This window comes from Aulonocara sp. 'chitande type north' Nkhata Bay, linkage group LG20 (assembly GCF_057382095.1).
Source record: "Aulonocara sp. 'chitande type north' Nkhata Bay isolate Kocher_YH1m ecotype deep benthic linkage group LG20, A_spYH_male_GT1.1, whole genome shotgun sequence".
Classification (NCBI taxonomy): domain Eukaryota; kingdom Metazoa; phylum Chordata; class Actinopteri; order Cichliformes; family Cichlidae; genus Aulonocara; species Aulonocara sp. 'chitande type north' Nkhata Bay.
The window spans coordinates 32,149,724-32,170,160 of NC_141363.1; the positions used below are offsets into that span (position 1 = coordinate 32,149,724).

General features: G+C 39.3%; 2 protein-coding genes across 2 annotated transcripts; both read right to left on the bottom strand.

The window, feature by feature from the left end:
* Positions 1-503: 503 nt before the first annotated feature.
* LOC147306001 (interleukin-17 receptor C) lies at positions 504-9,521 on the bottom strand. Its single transcript, XM_086278127.1, has 16 exons — positions 9,155-9,521; positions 7,031-7,058; positions 6,793-6,924; positions 6,533-6,595; positions 6,319-6,419; positions 4,867-4,960; positions 4,745-4,783; positions 4,504-4,634; positions 4,356-4,418; positions 4,218-4,272; positions 3,881-4,101; positions 2,679-2,726; positions 2,536-2,587; positions 2,262-2,357; positions 2,131-2,169; positions 504-1,958 (listed from the first exon to the last, which is right to left on the bottom strand). The coding sequence occupies exons 1-16, from the start codon at positions 9,281-9,283 to the stop codon at positions 1,165-1,167; spliced, it is 2,085 nt and encodes a 694-aa protein (XP_086134253.1). The 5' UTR covers positions 9,284-9,521; the 3' UTR covers positions 504-1,164.
* Positions 9,522-10,935: 1,414 nt separating this feature from the next.
* Positions 10,936-20,357, bottom strand: LOC147306002 (uncharacterized). The gene is made up of 17 exons (XM_086278086.1): positions 20,072-20,357; positions 19,426-19,441; positions 19,244-19,345; positions 19,037-19,125; positions 18,837-18,926; positions 18,630-18,732; positions 18,190-18,383; positions 17,079-17,141; positions 16,929-16,995; positions 14,372-14,541; positions 14,233-14,280; positions 14,109-14,154; positions 13,847-13,998; positions 13,671-13,739; positions 13,538-13,589; positions 13,300-13,407; positions 10,936-13,087 (listed from the first exon to the last, which is right to left on the bottom strand). The coding sequence occupies exons 1-17, from the start codon at positions 20,213-20,215 to the stop codon at positions 12,234-12,236; spliced, it is 2,367 nt and encodes a 788-aa protein (XP_086134212.1). The 5' UTR covers positions 20,216-20,357; the 3' UTR covers positions 10,936-12,233.
* Between the last annotated feature and the right edge of the window lie 80 nt (positions 20,358-20,437).

Consider the following 20,437-nt stretch of genomic DNA (forward strand, 5'->3'; position numbering starts at 1 on the left):
ACTCCAGACACCGTGGAGGTGGTGTGAAAGGCCTCAGCTAGGATTTGAACCAGGAAACCTGCTGTGACCACTCTATCACCATGCCGGGCTTGACTCTTAACTGCATAATTAAAGCTTAGATGCATTTAGGCCCCCTAACTGATGATGATAATAATAACATGTTAAAAAAATAACCCATTATTTAATAAAAACTGTTGTTGTAATGTGTTGTTTTTTTTATTCTTAAAGCTTTCACAGATATGCATGTTAAACAAATGTCAACGAGCTTATTCTGCAAATGCAAGGAAGCTTATTCTTTTGATGCCACAAAGACATACCAACATTAGCTTTTTATTTAAGACAACAAGAAAAAACGAAAACAGTATAAAACAAAATGAACATGCCAAGACAAACTGGTTAAATATATTTACATATATAAAGTCAGAAACACAACATTATGGTTTCTTTTTTCTTCATTACTTTCAGCGCATTCATACGCAGTTATACAGAACTGGTATTGGGGGGTGGGGGGGTGGGGGGGGTAAATCCTCATTAGCAGCTATCGGAAATGTTAAAACAAAGGTAGAGAAACAGAGTTCACTCACTTTTTTCCCGTCTGCTCTGCCAGTTATTACTCACCGTGCTCAATAAAGACATGTAATAGCATGTATAAGTTGATGATGATGAACACATTTTATGAATAATCAATGCAGAAATTCCAGTTGTTCTTAACAGTCTGCAAAATTGCCAAAATACATGCATGTCAATCTCCAAAAATGGGACAGGTGCTGCAGATTTTTTTCATGAACTTCACAAACTTTTACTTGCAGTAGTAGTACAAGTGTGTAGTTGTGTCATAGAAACAGAAGTGTGTGCACACAGTGAGTTTTTCTCCACACTTTACTCTCATTTTGTAGCCCTCCTGAGCCATGCTACTTTTCAAAAATAGTCATCACAGACCTTTGGATCTGCTGTCACCTTTTTCTTTGGAAGTGGTGATATTTTATTGTTTTCCTAGAGCAGGGCTGATTTTTTTTAATGCCTCCTTTTCAACAGGCTAGGATTCCAGAGTTTTTCCTGAAATAAAGAAGCTGAAGTAGCAAAGGTAATGATGAGCAACCGTTCAGATTGTGTCATTACTGTTTGCTCATCCCAAAACTGAACCATAGCTGTCCTGTCGCATTGTCAGGCCCACTCCATTTCACTGCCCTGCAGGTCCGTGTCAGGGCTGGATGGGGGTGTGATAAGACTGGGCTGCAATGGCACAGTTTCCCCAGAGTCTTCCCCTCCTACGGCAACACAACTCTGATGCACTCCCACAAGGCGTAATACATTTGACCCTGTTGTGAATGCTGACAGTCTCTGGGCTAGAGCCCGTGATGCCATCCTGAGCCCCCCTGCTCTTTTCCGTCTGGCTGATGCAGTAGCTACTTGACGAGCTCCAGCCAGTTCAGTCAGGAAACCCAGGCTCTGGGATGGAAGGCTGTAGACATGCAGGCCTCGGAAAAGTTCTGGCAGCGGTCGGAAACTACCTGGGGGCTCAGGTGGGAGGGATTCAAATTGCACCAGCATAAACCGTTCGCCAGCGCGGCCCTGTAAGTAGTCTGCTAGAACACAGCTCAGTGAAGCACTGAAAACATCTGCACAGCGAGAAGACCCAGGGTAATCTCTTCCTGCCTCTTCTTCTTTCACATGTCTTTTCCTCTCTGAGCGCTGAGCTCCCCATTCTTCAGCCTTTGTCCAGGAGGCCTGGGTTAGGACTAGCACCACTTTGCCCCCTTGCCTTTGTAGCTGATCAAGTTGTGAGTGGAGCCACGGCACAGGTCCCAGCATGCTGAGCTCAGCATGGCTCCACAGGTCTAGAGACACACTAAAGCCCAGTGATTGGAGAGATGAGCCCAAATGACACAACAGCTCTGGCAGGCAAGGGTTATCATCAGGTGGGTACAGCAACACAACATGAACACCGCCCACAGCCCCTGAAATAGCAGATGTCAATGGCTACAATCAGTATTTGATCAAAGAAATCTACAGAGAATTATCACTCAAATCAAGATTATGGCATAAAAGTCAAGTAAGCTTGGAAACAAAAACAAGGAATGTGGAAATACTGGTGGCCCAGTGTGAAATTAACATCAGGCTTTCTCCTACCTTTAACGTCTTCGTCTTTCAGCCACTTCCAAACATAGCCTGTATGGAAAACAAAGATACCTTCAAGATATTTTCTAAGAACACTTATTCAATTATTCTGTTTTTCAGTGACACTCGAACAGGAAACTGACCTTGTAGAATCCCTTGTATTAAATACGCTCCCAGTATTGCTAAACACACGAGTAGTAATCCAATGATGAGCACCACGCTCCATCGCAATCGAGATGCTGTAAAAATGTGAAAATATGAAACTTTAATAAAGAAATGGAATGTTCTATTTTTTTAAAAGGTCACTATGTAGTTGGTTATTTGTTACATAGTAATGAAAGAAAGTGGGATTTTTTAGATGTTGCTTGAAAAAAATAAATTATTCCATTAATCTAATAGACAGCAATGCAGTCTTACTGGCAAACGGACACTGGGGCTCTAAGAGTGATTTTGTCCCGTTAATCTTCATCTAAAAAAATAAAGGCAGACGTTTATGTTAGCACAGTCTGTATAGTGATAAATGCATTCACAGTTTCATGAATAATTTTATGTTTGATCACCTGAACACATAGCAGAGGGTGAGATGGCACATTGAACTCTCCGGTTTGCTGAAGGGTTCAAAGAAAAGTCATAGTCAATCACAGCCAATAAAGAGCGATAAAGAAAAAAGAGAAGATTCATCACCGATCCTTTTGACTTCAGTGAACCATCATAACAGAACAAAATGCAGCATGTCATTCAAATCAACAAATGCAACTGACAGAGGCTCTTCATGCATCACCTGACTTGCATTTTTCTTTTCTGTTGTTTGCTTGCAGCCAGTTGGAAAAACTTTTGTAAAAGCTTTGTTCCCACACATTGGGGCACTGGATGATGCGCAGACATTAAATATTTCAAGGATTAAAAGAAACAAAACAAAAATAGAAAGTTTGCATTCTCAAGACATTTATAAAACCTCTGTTACAAATTGTTTTTCATCTAGTTCTGATATTGTAAGATCACCGCTCATGAATGTGATCTCTTTTATGTGATCATGATAAAAGAAAGCGTCATGGCTTCACGTTCCCCATGGTTCTGCTTTTTAAGCATGTCTAAATTTCTGGTGTGTTTAAATCAACCTTCTGGTAATTTATTGGCTAATCCAGTCATTTTAAACATTCTAGTTTAAAACTGTATTTTTAGAGTTGAATTAACCCCCCCCAAACTGAATTAAGCCTTAAAACTTCATGTTGAGACTTCAAATTCTAGTACAACTGAATATCTATTTAAATGTTGGACACATTCTTTCTTTTCTTTGTTTTTTCTTGAGGTGAATCAAGCTTGGAACTGTTTCGCCATTCTTCTGTAGGTATCTGTTTGTCTGAGTTATGTAAAAGGCAGAGGGATGGTTTGAACTGAGTGACTCATGACAGAGATATTTCAAGGCAAACAAGGCAGCTCTGTATGAAGTTAAGCCCAAAATGAGGAAGATGGTCAGAAATAAGACTCCAGTTATTAAAATAATCTTAACTGACTGTTTGCTGTCTGCTTTATCTCTGGTTTGTTACATTTGGAAGAAGGGGAAAAAAAATCCTATTTGCTTCTTTGTTTCTGCGTTTTTCTGACTATAAGGTTTAAAGTTTATTTTTGGTGCTAACAATGCATTGTTTTTCTGGAGACACAGTGAAAAGAACATATTGACTCATAGCAGTCATTTCCAAAATTATAACAGTGGCTCATGAAAACTACATTACATCACACTCAGGATTTTTGCTGTTTTTACCAAGTATCTGTTGCTTCGTTCATCCCATTTAGCTTGTAGTCTCTGTCTGGAACCCATCACCTCTTCACACTGGCCTCCCACCTGGCCTTTCTTGCACAGCCACACCTCTGCTTCCAGTATACACGGCGCACTTACATTCCAGATCAGCCCCATGCCACCATCCCTCAGCTGAGACTCCACCAAAGTTGCAGACACACTGTGCTGCATATTTTCGAGTGCACCTAAAAAAAACAACAACAAAAAAAACCCAACAACAACAACATGCAATTCTCCATGTCTGAAAATTAATGTCCCATGCAAATGTCTTCTGAAGTTGATGTCAGGCAACACCATTTACCTTCATTGTTTTTGAAAGGGCAGATTTGTGTTCTTAATGATCCCTTCCACCATGCCTGTAAATAATTTTATATTTATTATATTATATATATTTATGTATTTTCCAATAGCTTAGCTGTCACTTAATATTTTGGCTTACCTGGAAGCACAGGCATGGTGCAACAAAGTCTGATGGTATGACCACCTCATCCTTCTCTTTGGGCTGCCAAAGATGAAAACAAAGTTAAACAAACAAATAAACATGCATGATGCTGATTTTGCATTACCAGAACAAAATATTGACCCACCCATTCACGCTGTTCTGCAGGAATTTTATCCCAAACCATCTGCCATGTGATTGCATCTCCTTGTCTGACATCAGCTTTTACAAGTTGCAGTTTGACATTCCTCCCCTGATCTTTCACACAGAGTCTGGGACCTTAGTTTCAATAGTCATAAATTAGAACTTGGCTGGATCAACTCACTCAATGGTGTAAAATCGTTTTTACCAGGCCTGCATTTTACTCCTGGGTTTTGAAAGTGTCTTACCACATTCCTTTATAGTTCCGTTAGGCTCCTCATCACAAACTGAAAAACAGAGGGTGTAGTAAATGTTGGGTAACACTGCTCTACAATTCATCATATTTTTGCTCCCATTAACTTAAACTCACCATTTTTTAAAGAGGGAAGTGTCATATTTTGACTCTTTGAGTCTACACTGACCATAACAGGACTGCCGAACTGCACTTTTTCTCTCAACAGCAGCTGGAAGTGCAGGAAATATGTAGTAAACTTTAAAACATTTAATTGTATATAGTAAAGCTCTTAGATTGAGTTTATGAGAATGCAGAGAGTCTATCCATAATGGAGAAAGCATTCATATCTGTTACTTAGGCAGAAACATAAAAATAGAACAGTTTAAAACAACATCCTTAATTGAATATTCAACTCAAGTGAAGCGCAAAGTACAAATGAGGTGTGATCCCCCCCCCAAAAAAATAGTGCACTTGTTAAGCAACAAAATATCTCTAATTAATGGTTGATAGTCTGAGCTCCAAAAGAGCAACATGGGCCCGCCCTCTTGTGGGTGGCTGTAGCTCAGGTGGCAGAGCAGGTCAGCCACTAATCAGAAGGTCGGTGGTTCGATCCCAGGCTGCATCCTGGCTGCATGCCAAATATCCTTGGGCAAGATACTAACCCCGTGTTTGCCTACTGGTGGTGGTCAGAGGGCCCGGTGGCGCCTGTGTCCGGCAGCCTCGCCTCTGTCAGTGGCTACAATGTAGCTTGCTATCGCCAGTGTGTGAATGGGTGGATGACTGAATGTAGTGTAAAGCGCTTTGGGGTCCTATGGACTAGAAAAGCGCTATACAAATGCAGGCCATTTGTGGGCTCCAGGAGGTGTGGGGTTGTGCCGTGTCTGGGGGTTTGTGTTTTTTAATTTGTGTGCGAGTTCTGGTTTCTGTCTGCTATGTTTGCTTGCATTATGATTTTATTACTCTTACTTTAGTTTATTGTACAGGTTTGAATTTACTTTGCTTTTAGTACTTGTTGGTTTAATTCTAGTTACTGTTTGTATTTCATAAGTTTGCTGCACCCTTCAGTGCCTCATTTGTCACTGTTTAAATTAGTTGCTGTCATGTCTTGTTACCCTCCGTGTTTAACTGATTACCTCATATGTCTATAAATACCCCTAGCCTTCTGTTTAATCTTTGTATTAATATCCTCTTCATGCTTGTTTCCAGTTATTTATTTAACAAGCAACTTCCTTATAGAATTTTGCAACAACCTAAAAAAAAAAAAAAAAAAAAAAAAAAAGTGTGACGTGTTACTTATTCCCTGTTATTTGAGGCGCAATTCCAATCTATGCTTACTTGTGCTACTATCTGGACTGGAACCGAAGAAGGAAAACCTAAACTCAGACGTTTGAAACATGAAAAATTGACACTATTTTGCCATGTTTGATAGTTAAGAGTTTGTTGTTTGAATGATTATGACATTTTAAATGTCTCTTTCATGTAGTGAAACAAAACAAATATAGTCTCCAACCCCACAGATTACTTAATTAATCCCGAATAAAAACAAATCAGACAATAAATAATACCTTCACTCTTTCCTAATGTTACCTTATATGTCGACTTGCCAACAGTGGTGTTGCTTTGTTTAAAATAGAGTATCTTCCAACAGTCTAATGTTCCCGGGACACTAAAATGCACTTTCACAAAATCTGTAATATAGAGAAAAATGTCATGGAAAAATATGTTACATTTTTTGTGCTCGAAGCACGTGATTCTAACTGCTAACAAACTCAAACTTTGTTCTGCTGTTTGACACACACACCTTCTTTTTCGCCGTCATCACCCGACTCCTCAGAAACATCCGTCACGATACCCATTTCGTCAGCTTGGATCATCATCATGTCAGCAACATTAAATACAACATTAGTTCATGACGTGTGACAGGTTAACAAGCTCGACAGCTATGATAAGAATGCAGGAAAACATTTTAACATTAAGAGCGTTGCCATCAAATATGATGCTTGACATCATTATGAAATGTGCGTCCCAGTAGTCTCTCAAAATGATTTATGGCAAAGCTACCTTGTAGAGTGATGGTGACTTGAAGGCAAAGACTGCAGTTCTGTTTGTTTGAACAGCAGAGAACACTTTCGAGCTGCAACTGTGTAACGTCAACTTTACTGTATGGATCAGGGAAGTCATCAGAAAACGGAGCTGTGAAAACAAGAGCGTTTCTGCTTTAGACAAAAAGGTTTATTTGGGATTGAGATTGAGATGATAACAGTGAGAGTGGATGTGCAAGTACTGATCATGCTGCTACCTTGATCCACATGGCAGTCAGTCAAACCCTGAAGAAAGAATAAAATGTGAACGAGAGTTGAATGAATCACATCTAAAAGGCACCACTGATGTCAACAATTGTAAGTAAAATGTCTGGTAAATAGAGACATATCCTGCATATTTTTTAAAAACTAAGTTAAACGCTTTCAATTTATCACACAACTGTAGTGAGCAGCTTCAGATATTTGAAAGCCTGATTCCAAATATTTTTATAATAACATTTCGGTTATTTAAAAAAAAAACTTTATGCATTTATATTTCCTTTGTTCTGTCTATTTTTTATTGTTATTACTTTTCTCTTGCAGTAGTAGTAGAGTAATTCTTCTACAATATCTTGCTTCCCCTTGTTTTGGCTGCTCCCTTTAGGGGTCACCGCAGCAAATCCTCTGCCTCCATCTGACCCTATCCCCAGCGCCATCATCCTCTTTTCTGAATATTCAGCATCCTTTGCCCACTTTATCAACTCTCTCTGCTCTTCACATGTGCAAACCAACTCAACTTTGCCTCTCCAAAGTACTGTACCTGAGTTCCTCCTTTGATGTATTATTTTCTAATTTTGTCCATCCTGTTCACTACCAATGGAAATCTTCAGCTCTACCACCACCTCAATTTCTTGTCTTTTTTTAAAACATTATATTGGAGCTTTTTGCCTTTATTACAGTGATGAGTAGACAGAAAAGCAGAGAGAGAGTGGGGGGGATGATAGCCTCGGGTTGAAGCTAAATGCAGGCTGCTGTATTTTGCTTCCTGCCTCATGGTCACCTGCTCACTCTGGGAGCTACACTGACATCTGGCATCAGAGCCACAGACGACAGGAGGTCTCACTACCAAATTAATAACCTTCCCTTTCACTCTTGCTACCATCCTGTACTATCCGCTACTACCACAAATCACCCTGACACTTATCTCCACTCACTCCAACCTGCCTGCACTCTCCTTCACTTCTCTGTTGCTTTGGATGGTTGAACCCGGGTATTAAAACCACCTACACCTGTCTACTTCTCATTCACACACATGTATTCTTTCTTGCTTCTACTAACTTTCATTCCTCTTCTCTCCAGTGCAAACCTTCTCCTATCCAGCTTCCCCTTCTTTTTGCTCCCTACTCTCACTCATCTGTGAGCATCATAGTCCATGGAGACTCCTGTGTGATCTCATTTATAAGCATGTCCATCACCATCGCAAACAACAAGGGGTTCAGATCCCATAACGGATGAAATCCCACCACCAGCTTGAACCTATCTGTCACTCTCCATCACGGTTTCTCTCCTGATATGTGTCTTGCACCACTCTGTTATTTTTGCCCACACCTATAGAATTAAAGAGGATCCATACTCATCCTGCCATCACTATATTAACTCTTATCTGATGCTACTGCAATGACTTATTTGCTTCCATTCCTGCGTGCACATTTATGTTTATTCAATGTTGGATTTAAAGGCTTATGTTTCGTTGTATTCTTCTATGTATGCTCCGTGTTTTTGCTTTGAATGCTTTTATCTCTGTTCTTTGACAAATCAGCAACGCCTATGAAAATGTCATGTCGATGTCAATGATGTTCACTGCCGCTTAAAGTCAAGGAATAAAGACAGTTAAGATTTATGTAAGTAATGTTACATACTGCATCATGTGCATAAATACTGCCATTTCTGACACAATAGTTTCAGGGAAGTCAAGCTACCTTCCACGGAATTGGAGTGGCGGAGTAAGGTGCCAGACTCAGGTAGATGAGTAAATAAGTAATGAACATCTGACTCAGGACAGGGTGTCTCTTATCCTAATTTTCCAAGAAGACGACGTTTGCACAGTAAATTTTGTTCCCTTTGCACCTACATTTTTTTTAAATAGATAGCAATAACAAAATTTGGTAACACACTTTTATAGTTAGATCACTTAAATCATTAACCGCCCATAACTTGCGTTGTTTTTATTTTATTAGACAGATTTATGTCTGACCTGATAATGACGCTATAGTAGACATAATACAAGCGCTACAAGCTTAAAACTGAGCAGTCATAAATACTCTCGCCCCATAGAGAAGAGTCACTCTTTAACCGCTTGATTCCAAAAGAAACATTTCTCAGTTCCCAGGATTCCCACTTACCTTGCTGCAGGTGAACTCAGGTGTGTCTTGGTCAAAAATCTCCAGCGCGCCTGCCGACACGAACAGCCAGAAACACAGCGATAACAGCAGGGAGACCACGTGTGGCACCCACCGGCGTGTGAGACCCATATTTTTGGAGTGCGCCTAGCACAAGCCCTTTCACTCCGACGCACGTCTCCTGCTCCACGGCTACGCTCCCCTCCTCACGGGACACATAAAAATCAGAGCTTCTTATACTTAAAGCACCGAGCTCGGCAGGACGAGAAAATCGCGATCATGTCTAGCTCGACAGTAGCGACGCGTCGTGAGGCTCCTGGGATTTTGCTTCACCGCCCTTCCTGATAACTGAATAATCTGGAGTTGGGCGTGTAGCTGCGCCACCTGCGCAGGTTTGATGGGAGGAGGGGGCAAAGCTGTCAGCTGCAACGTGAGTTTCTGCAGGGCTGGTGAATCATTCAGCAACATAAACATAAAGCGACACGCACACCAAATTGTAAAAACAAACCTGCTTGGCAACATGACTCACACTGATTGTTGTGAAGAGAGAAAGTCAAAAAGTAACAAGAAGCTGATCAGAACAAAAGTCTGTTTAGTTTTCATTATCTTAAACGGTCACAACAACCACGTGTTTGCCAACATTTTTATGGTCTATTTTTTATGTTCTTTGAGAGTTTTTTTTTTTTGCAACAGATTGAAAACAGTCGTAATGAGTCAGCGGGAAGAGTTTCATTATGTTGCTCAGTTAAACTTTGCCATCATCGTGACAATAATGATGTAGATGGATCCTTTATGGTTGTTGTTGTTGTTGTTGTTGTTGTTGTTGTTGTTTTCACTTGCAAGCTGCTTAGTCGTTTTTCCGTTTTCCTTTAACTTCTCTCTAACTGAACATGCCAATTTGGTCCACACTGTGTGTTAGATTAGTAATCTTATCAAGAAAACTGAAACACCTGCACTAATAAACTCTTTCGTTTCACTTCTCATTTTATGGCACCTGAAACATGACCAACATTGCTTGTTTAAACAACTAAGACCCAAACTCTTTCATGGCTCGCATTTTTAATTTCTCTTTGATATTTGGGCATATTGGGACCCGATGAATGTAAAAACAAAGAAATAACAGATTTTTCCTTTTTTTTTCTTTTTTACCTGAATTTTGTTTTTAAGAGAAATGAGAGCCTCATATGAAGATATTCGTTTAAAATTTCAATCGAACAGTATAATGTCCTCATAAGTGGATATCAGGCCCTTGTAGAACAAAATTGACTATTTTGGTTTAAATAACCCAAAATTGATGTCCACATATGTGGATGCCAGGTCCTAGGAGGTTAAGAGAGATATGCAAACCATGCAGATGCATATATACATTTGTCTATTACCAGAGTAAATGCCCTCCTTTGCAGTTTAAACAAAATGATACTAGCTAGACATGTAACTTGTTTGATTTACGTATTTATTTTATGTATTTATTCATGTAACATTATAAAATTGTGGCTTTATTGCTGCTACAGTATTACATCAAACTACCCTCCAGAGGTCTTGTAGGAATCTAGAAACTTACATGGAAACCTTCGTGTTTTCTTTGCTGTGGGTTGCTAAATCATGCAGCAGACGTTTACTTCACGATTAATCCTGTCTAGCAAGTCTGTCACTCAAGCTCCTGCTTGGTGATGTGCTGCCGGAACTCAAATGAACAAACAACTTATTATATGAAGTTCATAAAACAGGCGACAAATACAGAAAAAAGAAATTTCTGCAATTAAAGAGATACTTTGTCAAAGTAATTATTTTGTCAAGCAGTCTGTTTTTTATTCAAAACATATTCTTATAATGCAAACAGTGCCGCAGGCTAATGCCACCTTAAAATACTTAAGAAGGGAAAACAGCTTCAGGGAATAACTAAAACTGAACAAACACTTCTTCAAAGGTCAATCACTTTTGTCTGTAGATCCAGATGAGATGTCACTTTTCTGTTTAAACTCACTTTGCATAATGTTCACCGTTGAAGTTCATAAAACTTCTGCAATAAATATAAGACATGGGAAAGTACCACAGACACGGTTTTCTTGTTCTAATGCTCTGAGATTTTGAGGTAACCACTGCACTACATGTTTTCCGTTGGATAATTTGAATAATACTGGCTTTATCTGTTTCTGTCTCATTGAGTCCCCCAGCCAACTCTTACCATTCATGTTCATTTTTCGTTTCCATTCATTAAATAACAAGCATAGCGAAAAACACAATGGGGAAAAAATACAACAACAACAAAAAAAGGCCAAAATGTTAATTATTCTTCACTTTTAAAATGCAGGAGGTAGTATGTGTGCAAAAAACACACTTGTAGACACAGCTGTAGAAGTAGCCCCAGTCATAAATAGGAGTTATTACTACAAAAAGCTATCAAACCCACTAAAGGCTAAAAAGATAAACACATGAATGCAGTTACTTTCTAATTAGTGAAGCACATTTTACATTTGCAGTAAAAGTGGAAATCCCATGAAAGCTTTGGCTTAATGTCTGTGTTTAGAAAATCTTATGCAAATTTGACGGTTTTTTGTAAACAGCAGTCACGCAGTTTGTCACCTGTGCTGTCACAACACTTTGAAACATTAAATGTGTTCATGAAAAAAGTGGGGTATTATTTGCAACAAGATTTTCATAGTGGTTAGCATATTCGTGCAGATAAGACAGGTGTTCACTAGGGCTCCAGTCACGAAAGCAATATAAAGAACCCTCTGTCAGAGGCTAAATGCTGTGCAAAGGACAGAGTGTTTACCTCTTCTTAACATGCAAAACATCTTGTGGCATACTGGACACAGCAGAGCTCGGTAATGAATAGTTCGTACAGAGTGAGGGTTTCAGGAGTTTGCAATGGAACACCGGCTCCCATGTCTCGTGTTTCCAGCAAAACAAAAAACAAAAAACCCCACTTCTGTCACTTTGAAACTTGAGATTAAAACTTCTCTGCTTTCCACGGTAGTGGTAGTGTTTCTCCCGTGTAGAAACACATACACCTGCACAGTTCAGGGTCTGGCAGCTAAAGGCCACTTCAGACTGCTCTCAGGCTTATGTAATGTCTTTTTCATCGAGGATATTTTCTTGATTGCACTTTATTTCGTTGTGTCTGAGGCACGAGCGTCTGCAGCCTCTGAGATAGTTTCTGTGCCAGCCATATTGCCAGCACTTTAGAAAGGACTCTGGGCCAGCAGTGCCACCTAAATTCAACACTTCTTGTCATCTCTCCCAGCTCCCCTATTAAACCCCTGAAATCCTGGGGTAAGCAGTACTGACGGACCTCCCTGAAGGCTTTTGGGATATCCTTGCTGTGGCCAAGGCCCTGGAAATAGATAAGAACAACTTCTTGATTTTTGTGCTCCTGCAGCACCCTTTTTAAGCGAGCCAGCACAGCTGTGAACATTGGCTCTATCAATGCAGAGGCCTCCTTTTGTCGGTACGAGTCTTTATCGTCACATAATTTAGCACCATCTTTTTTTCCAACAGCTTTTTCTTTTTTAAATTTTCCTAATTTTCTTCCATTCTGCTTCACATCCTCTTCCAGCTCTGCCTTGGTTTTCTCATGTTTCGTGTGTGCATTTCTGCAGTCTACCTCTTTTCTTTCACTCTGATCTGTGTTTGCCCTCTCTATTGTCCACTTCTGATAGGTTTTCTTGGCTTCAGGACTCCAAATTACAAGCACTTTTCCTTGCTCCTTGCAGACAGCATCCCACTGGCCATACAGCCAGGGAAGTGGGCCCAGATCTGCCACACCAGGCCCCGACTCATCCTGGCTTTGAGAGTTTTGGGCCCACAGAGGTGTGCGTACTGTGGCACCTAGCTCCTCCTGAAGAATTGAGCCTAATGCACACACAGCAGAGATATGGTCCGACTGACCTGATGAACACACCAGCAGCAGTGGCTTCTGGATATACAGCCAACCTAAATTTATCGGAAAAGACAAGGGGGGGGGGAAGCATGTCCTTTATGTGTTTTAGTTGCTCCTTTAAGACCAACAGTGAAGCTAAAATAACAGAAATGAATTGAAATAAATTCAAGGCAGAGTAGTCATTCAATTTAAATTAGCCTGTGCCTTGAAACTGTAAATGGTTTCCATATGAAAACATGATTTGCAGTGAGGTAAATGAACTAACCTGCAGCTCCCCTCTTTGTAGCACGGTGGATAGAAATTCCAAACGACGCAACTACAAACACAAATATCAGAACTGCCACCGCATACAAGCCACGTCTATTGTGGGTGTCTGTAAGAAAAACAGGAAAGAATAAATAAAACAGATAATGGTGAATGTACTTTGTAGGAGTTGTGTGTGTGTATGAACATTCAGATGCACCAACTTATGCTGGCAGATTCAGGTTTGTGAGCACACTTACAGTCCGGGCAGAAAATTCTTCTTCCATGACGAACAGGATCCGACTGCCACACCTGAACAACAGCACGAGAATATAGATGATAAAATGCATAAAATCCAGAAATACATACATGTATGTGTGTATGTATATTTACCTGGACGCAAGGATTTTTAGAATAAAAGTGAAGAGGCAAATTTATTATTTTTTCACTTCTGTTTCCTTCCTATAAAATAGAGAACATATGCACACATGTTCACATTTTTGTCCTTTAGCATGAATTTTTTCCTTGTTTTTTAATCTGTATTAAAAATGCATATTTTTTTTACCAACCATTGTAACTGAATGTGCTTTCCCTACAGCTGTGCATTCCCTCTCAGTAAGGACACAGAGTTGGCTTGAAAACGTTGCTGGAGAAAAAGAGTTGACATGTACCATTATCATCTGCCTTCCAGGTCCAATAGAGACCTCCCAAGAAGGCGTATCTGTGGGGGACAAAAAGGAAGACTGAGTGCATAAGGGAAAAGCACACAAACAACCTGAGACTTATTAGAGCTGTTAGTAGAATTCCTCCATCCCACATCCACCCACTCACCTGCTGTAAAAGGGCAAGAGATGTTGCATATTCCTTGTACAGAAAGCTGTAAAAACGAATTAACATCTGTGAATAAACGGCAGGTAGCGGTAGTTTCCAATCAACGCATCTAGGTGCTTCTCACCTGCACACACATCTGAGGGTGTTTGTCCACTGCAGTAGTGTCATATTTCTGTTAAAAAGTCAAAATTGGTGTTTAAAAAACAAACAAACAAAAATGTTTTTTTTCCACAAATATTCATCATGGATGCTGCTATGCTTACAAGACTGTCTTTCTTCTCCAGGGTGGAGTTAAGCACAGGCGTGCAGAGGTGTTTGTGCTGCATCCAGCAGAGGGAGGCAGAGATGTTCAGCGGGCTGGGGCACAGTGTGTACAGCGTAAAACCGTCCGTGAAGAAAGTGATTTTAGAGGAGGAAAACGCATCTCTGGCATCTGTTGAGGCGATGTTAACGCAAAAAACATTAGAACAACATGCCAATAACATTCCCGGGATGCAAACGTTGGCCAACCTGTATCACCTGTATCACTGGATCACAATAAACACCACCAAACAGACATGCATGAACGCACAGATGTATGTGAACATATGCATTTTAAGGGTCAGTTTTAGACAACGAGACAGACAAAAATAATAACAAAAAAAATGAACACCTTCTTGTTCATCGTCATGAAGACACTTTTAATTTTGCATTTGCATTTGCAAGAGTCTCTTGTTCCATAACTATAAACCTACAACTTAATAACAACACTAAAAGAATGAAGAAATAGACCAGGATTGTTCAGTTTGGTTAAGACTAGAAATTTGGGGGTTTCTTACTTTCGGGCCTCTTATAGAGTCTTTTACCCTCTGGCCTGTGTTTGCCTTTTATGTTTGGTGTTATTGTACAGCACTTTATTGCTGTTTTTAAAAGTGCTTTATAACTCATTTGGGACGGCTGTGGCTCAGTAGGTGGAACAGGCTGTGGAAAGTCAGTGTATTGAACTCTGGCTCCTCCAACCTTCATGTCAGATCATAAGTTCAATCAGTTAATTAAGTGGGTAATTACGTGTATTTGTCATACGGATAAAAATGAATCTCTTTAATATGTATTCAATCTAAATGAATGAAACACAACCACTTTAGAGAACACAACCACTGCAACTGCGACAAAAAGTTGGCAGCACTTTCTGGTAATGCAATAAAACTTCCTTGAACACAACAATGGAAGAGGATGGGAGTAACTGACACAGATGTGCTTACGGAAATCTGCAACATCGTACGCTGCAGAATCCTGCATTACAAGAGTCAGTTTGTTTTGTTTTAGTATGATATTCTAGCTTGTGTGAGGTTTGCATTTTTTGGCATTGTGAAAGATTGTAAGACAAGGGGAATGATGAAGAGCCTTGTATTTATCAAGTATTTCACAGATAAGCACTTTAAAAGCTGTAGAGCGCTCCTTTTCCAAAGCTTCTTGTTGTTGGAGAAACTGTGGCTTCCAAAAAGCCGGCATTTACCACATATTTTGGACGTGTCCAAAACTGAACACATTACTATTATTTGCAGAATTGGTTGCTTTATTAAGGACAAATAATAACATATTTCTTTTTTGTTTTGTACAATTATGAATTTCTAAATTCTCCATCTGCAAGTTTACAAAATAACGACCTACTTTGATTCTTGATAAGTTTAATGGACAGGAAAGCAAATACAAAGAAATGGCTTAAGCCAGAAGTCCTAGCTTTAGAGGACTGGCATATCCTCGTGAGAGCCAGAAGAAAAAATGTTTGGATATTTATTTATTATTTCATTAATTCAAATTTAAATGTTACATCTTTCAATTTTTCCTCAAAATTGTTTGTTTGTTTTCTGGGTTTTTTGTTGTTGTTTGATCACAGAATGATGTGATGCATTGTTTCCAATTAGTTTTACTAAAAAAGTTTTACTTTATGAAAATTAAAAGAGTTAGATGACAGAAACACGTCTGATTACTAAAACATCATATTAACAAATAACTTGTCAGAGTCTAGCTTCTTTTTTTAAACTCCATTCTGCAGACCCAACTCTCACATAAACCTGTTTTGTGAGGTCATGGCTCCCCACTATTAACAATGACCATGGATGGTATGATAGAGGGCTGAGTGACGCAGACAGGATTTTACTCAGAAATGTGGAAGTGGAGTCACACTGAGTGCTGTGAGGATGTGAGGTGGAGGAGGGCCACACATCAGAGAGAGAGAGCTCAGAGGAGGACGTACTACCAGGTCTTAGGGAGTTTGAGAAGGGGCAAAATGACGACACCCTTATACTTATTCAAAAAGTCAATTTTGGATAAGAAGTATTGGGTAAGCTCGGGCTCTGAAGTTATGGGATTTGGTTTCTCAATTGCCATGAAACTGTGACGGGACTCATTTTTGCATGCCAGCCTTTGAGTTCTCATTTCCCTGAGGGCTTTATTCTCTTTGACTTGTTACTTTATTAAACTGCCTTATCTTGAAGAATCTGTGTCACTACTGAATCAGCTATAACTAGGAACCAGTAAATTCAGGTCCTAAGTTATCTGAATCATGCTGTGAACACAGACACGCAGAAGAATGTTTCGCTTGTGCGCGGTTTTAATGCTGTCTTCAAACAGAAGTGCGTCCCTCTGGCTTGTGTGCAGTTTTTTCTTTCTTTCCCTAAAACCTGGTTACTTACTTATAGTTTAATGTAATCGGAGGACCATCTGCTTGGTGTTGTCCTGTTTTCACATTTTGCGTTTTAAAAAAGAATTCAATTCAAAAGTTTCTTGTCTCCCTTTCTAAACATCACAACGCCTAAAAACGTTCTCAGTCACACTCACCCATGACTCCCGTCTCTTCAATGGGGCACTTTTTACGCCGCGTTGCGTCGGTGTGGGTGTAATATGCCTGCCAATGCAAACAAGACCTGGTGTAAGAAAGAATACTGACAACATAAAATACTGCTCCACTGAAGATTACACTCAGCTCACCTCTATGCACACACAGGGCAGCAGGTAAGAGATGTTGAGAACAGCTGACTGGGACGTATCAATCTGTAAAGCACACACAAACACATTACAAAACAAATCGCGCCGAGCTCACTCTCTTATGGAATATTTACGTTTGAGTCCACTTTGAGTCCTCGGCCTTGCCCCAGTGTGAGATGTTCTCTGTGATTTTAGGTTACTTTCTAGGGACTTGTGTTTTGTTTAACTCTGTTTAACTCTGGCCTGTTTGTTTCTTATATTTGGTGTTACTGTACAATTTTTTGGTCAGTCCTATTGCTGTTTTTTAAAAAGTGAGTATTGCGGGAATTCAACTGTATTTTTTTTTATGTTTCCATTTAATTTTTTTTGTTCTTTTTAAACATATTTTAAGACGTTTGCAGTGCAGTAAAAACAAGAGCAACGTGCAGGCCAATAATTTGCCCACTTGAAACCCATTTTAATATACTTTACCTCATTTGGAGTGTAACTAGTTTTAATTTATGTGAATATAGCGCATCTGTCGTTTTCATTGGATTGTTAACTTAATTAATTTAAATGTTTAGTAGTAAATATCAAGTGAAAAAAGATTTTAATCACCAGTGTATGTTGTTTTCAAACAATAATACTTATTTGAGCACATTGTACATGTATTCAGTATGTTATGTATTTAAACAGTTATAACCTGTTAAACGTAACCTACGTAACAACACCATAATAACTATACTTACGATTAACTATACTCAAAAAGTAACCCATCCTGACACATTATTGTCATGTGAAATAGCCTTATAGAGCATTATCACCACTTTGACCTTTAGATAAATATATTGACCTTGAAAGAGACGTAAAATGTCAAATGCGGTCCTTTCTATATTTTGACAATACACACCACATTTGTAAGGGTAATAGTTTCTAAATTATATTCTTTTTTGCCCATTTTCAACCAATCGGTCATTTGGTTGACCTTGTGGACGTAACCCAAATTTTGTTGGATTGTTAACATCAGAATTATTTAAAAACTTTTCGAGCCATCGTGTTCACAGACAGAATGACACACGAGTGTGCAAACACTACCAAAAACAAGGTAATAAGTAAACTTGCCCGTAATACTCACTTTCAGGGGATGCCGCTTGGTCTCGCCCGCGCATGTCCTTTTATTTTTGTAACAGTGTCTGACATAGACCTCCTCAGTGTTCATGGTAACAGTAAAAGATTCATTCTTCGTGGTGACGTTGATGGATTTTCTCTTCATATCAACAGTGATAGATTTAGATGACGAATCCACAGACAGATCGAAGTCTGGGCTTTCTGTCACACACAAAACAAGCCACAGAATATTTGAAAAACTGGATGATGTTGAGTCACTAAGTGTTTTTGATGACTATGGAAATTATGTGATTTACATGAAGCCACCAACCTAAATCTATATGTTCACTGCTCTGTTCACAACCACAATTAAAATATCAAATGACACCATGTTGTCTGGAAACAATCAGTTTATTTATCCAGTAGAGAAATGCACAGATTGTATTTCAGATTCCAGATCACCTTTACCTTCTACTCTGTAAGTGACATTGCAGCTTAGTGACTTTGTGCTGTAGAGCACAGAAACAATGTTTCCAGTGTTCGCCTTGACACAGTCATATTCAAGCACCCACTGCAAATGAAAAAACAAAACAAAAAACAGCCACAATCAGGTTATATTTATCTATAAAACTATGCTTAATATTTTAGCAGTTCAAAGGAAAAAAGCCATCTTACCATGGGACGACTGGTATTTCTCTCTGGTAATTGCGGTATGTTACAGTTGCAACAGCTGAACTTTTCACCTTTACGTGTTTTATTCTCACGCTGAGATGGAGAGAATGAGAGATGATACCACTGTACCTGTTAACATCATGAACTGCATAGTCATACTGACATTTCTCACTCTTCGGTGCAGCTGCAAAGGTAACACCAACCTGTATTTTCAGTGGCAGTATTTTCAGGGTAGGCTTAAGTGTCTTCTTAATTGGACTGAGAATTTTAAGCTTTGGGCTCTTGTTAAAATCTGGAAGAAAACAACTTTGTCAGTTGTGCCACATAACAGTTTTATAGGTGGTGACATACATCCACATGTGTGTTTGAAGTGGATATGTGAACTTTGAAGGCATGGTTGCACTCCGTACCCTCAGCTTTCAACCAGACATAAACAGAAACACATTCAGAGTAAGCCTTCCCAGTGATAGTAGAACTTATCATTTCCACAGGGCATCTTTCATCAACATGATCTGTGCAGGGACAGAAGAGCGTTAGGACGGCTATCACACGCTTTCACAATGAGAAAAGTCAAAGAAATTAAATAACTTACCTTTTGGGTTTCCAATCTAAAGTAAGGAGAACAAAGATAAAAAAAATTATGTTTAGGAAATATTTAGAAATAAGGAAGAACATTTAGACATTTATGTCATTTTAAAAAGAAAAATGGCCCACTGGATATCTGTGAGGGCACTGTTAGTGCTATAATAAGCGATATACAGGTTTGGGGGCAACATATGCTGCCATCCAGACCAATGACAGTCTCAGTCAGCTTAATTCAAACCACATTAATCAGGTATCGCACATAAAAGCGTGACTCCGATATAAAGAGTCAAAGATGTGAGCAAAAAAGTCCCCCATTTTTGATCAGTCACAGCAAGAAACTGTTGGTCTCTGGGGAGGATTCTTTGTCTTGGTTTTTTTGATTGGCGTGTGTTTTCATTGTTATAAATTTAATAAGTCATTCAAATGATTCTTAAATCATTGTGTTCTGATTTAATTTACATTTCCTCTCTGTAAACACGGTTGCGCAACTTGAACCGATGTTCAAACATACAAAATAAAAGCAAAAGATTAAAGTACACTCATTAATTTGACTGGAAATAATAATAATACACTCTCATTTAGCGTTTACAGTCATTTCACGCAAATAAATCCTGCTCGTTTCGCTTTTGTAGTGCGCTCTGTGTTTAACTTACCCGACACGTTGTGGTATCTTTTAGCATCACCGGAGACACTAAGAAGCAAAGAATTGTAAAGGCGGCGGGAAAATGTATTTTACGAATATAAAACATATTGAAGTTGAAATATTCGCGCAATAAAGGGCCAGTGCGTCGTGTCATCACGAAGCGGTCCGTTTTTTCTGCTCATCTGTTAGGTTTCCTGCTGTCTGGCGTCAGAGCGCCGTAGAGTTTCATGAAATCTGCCTGTGGGGTTATCAGCTGGAAAAAAAAGGAGTCGGCTTGTTTTTTCTGTGTTCTCAAACGCCACTAACTGGCAAATGACTAAAACCCGAAGGCGTTTGTTTGAAAAAATGTCAGTGTTTTTTCATGAATAATCTCTGC

Coding starts and splice junctions, on each gene's coding strand:
- LOC147306002 (XM_086278086.1), bottom strand. CDS start 20,215: ATGACACGACGCACTGGCCCTTTATTGCGCGAATATTTCAACTTCAAT. Junction 19,126..19,243: donor TGTCTGGTTGAAAGCTGAGG/GTACGGAGTGCA, acceptor GTTTTCTTCCAG/ATTTTAACAAGAGCCCAAAG. Junction 17,142..18,189: donor CCAAGCGGCATCCCCTGAAA/GTGAGTATTACG, acceptor TGTGCTTTACAG/ATTGATACGTCCCAGTCAGC.
- LOC147306001 (XM_086278127.1), bottom strand. CDS start 9,283: ATGGGTCTCACACGCCGGTGGGTGCCACACGTGGTCTCCCTGCTGTTA. Junction 2,727..3,880: donor AACGAAGCAACAGATACTTG/GTAAAAACAGCA, acceptor TGAACCCTTCAG/CAAACCGGAGAGTTCAATGT. Junction 2,170..2,261: donor AATACAAGGGATTCTACAAG/GTCAGTTTCCTG, acceptor TTTTCCATACAG/GCTATGTTTGGAAGTGGCTG.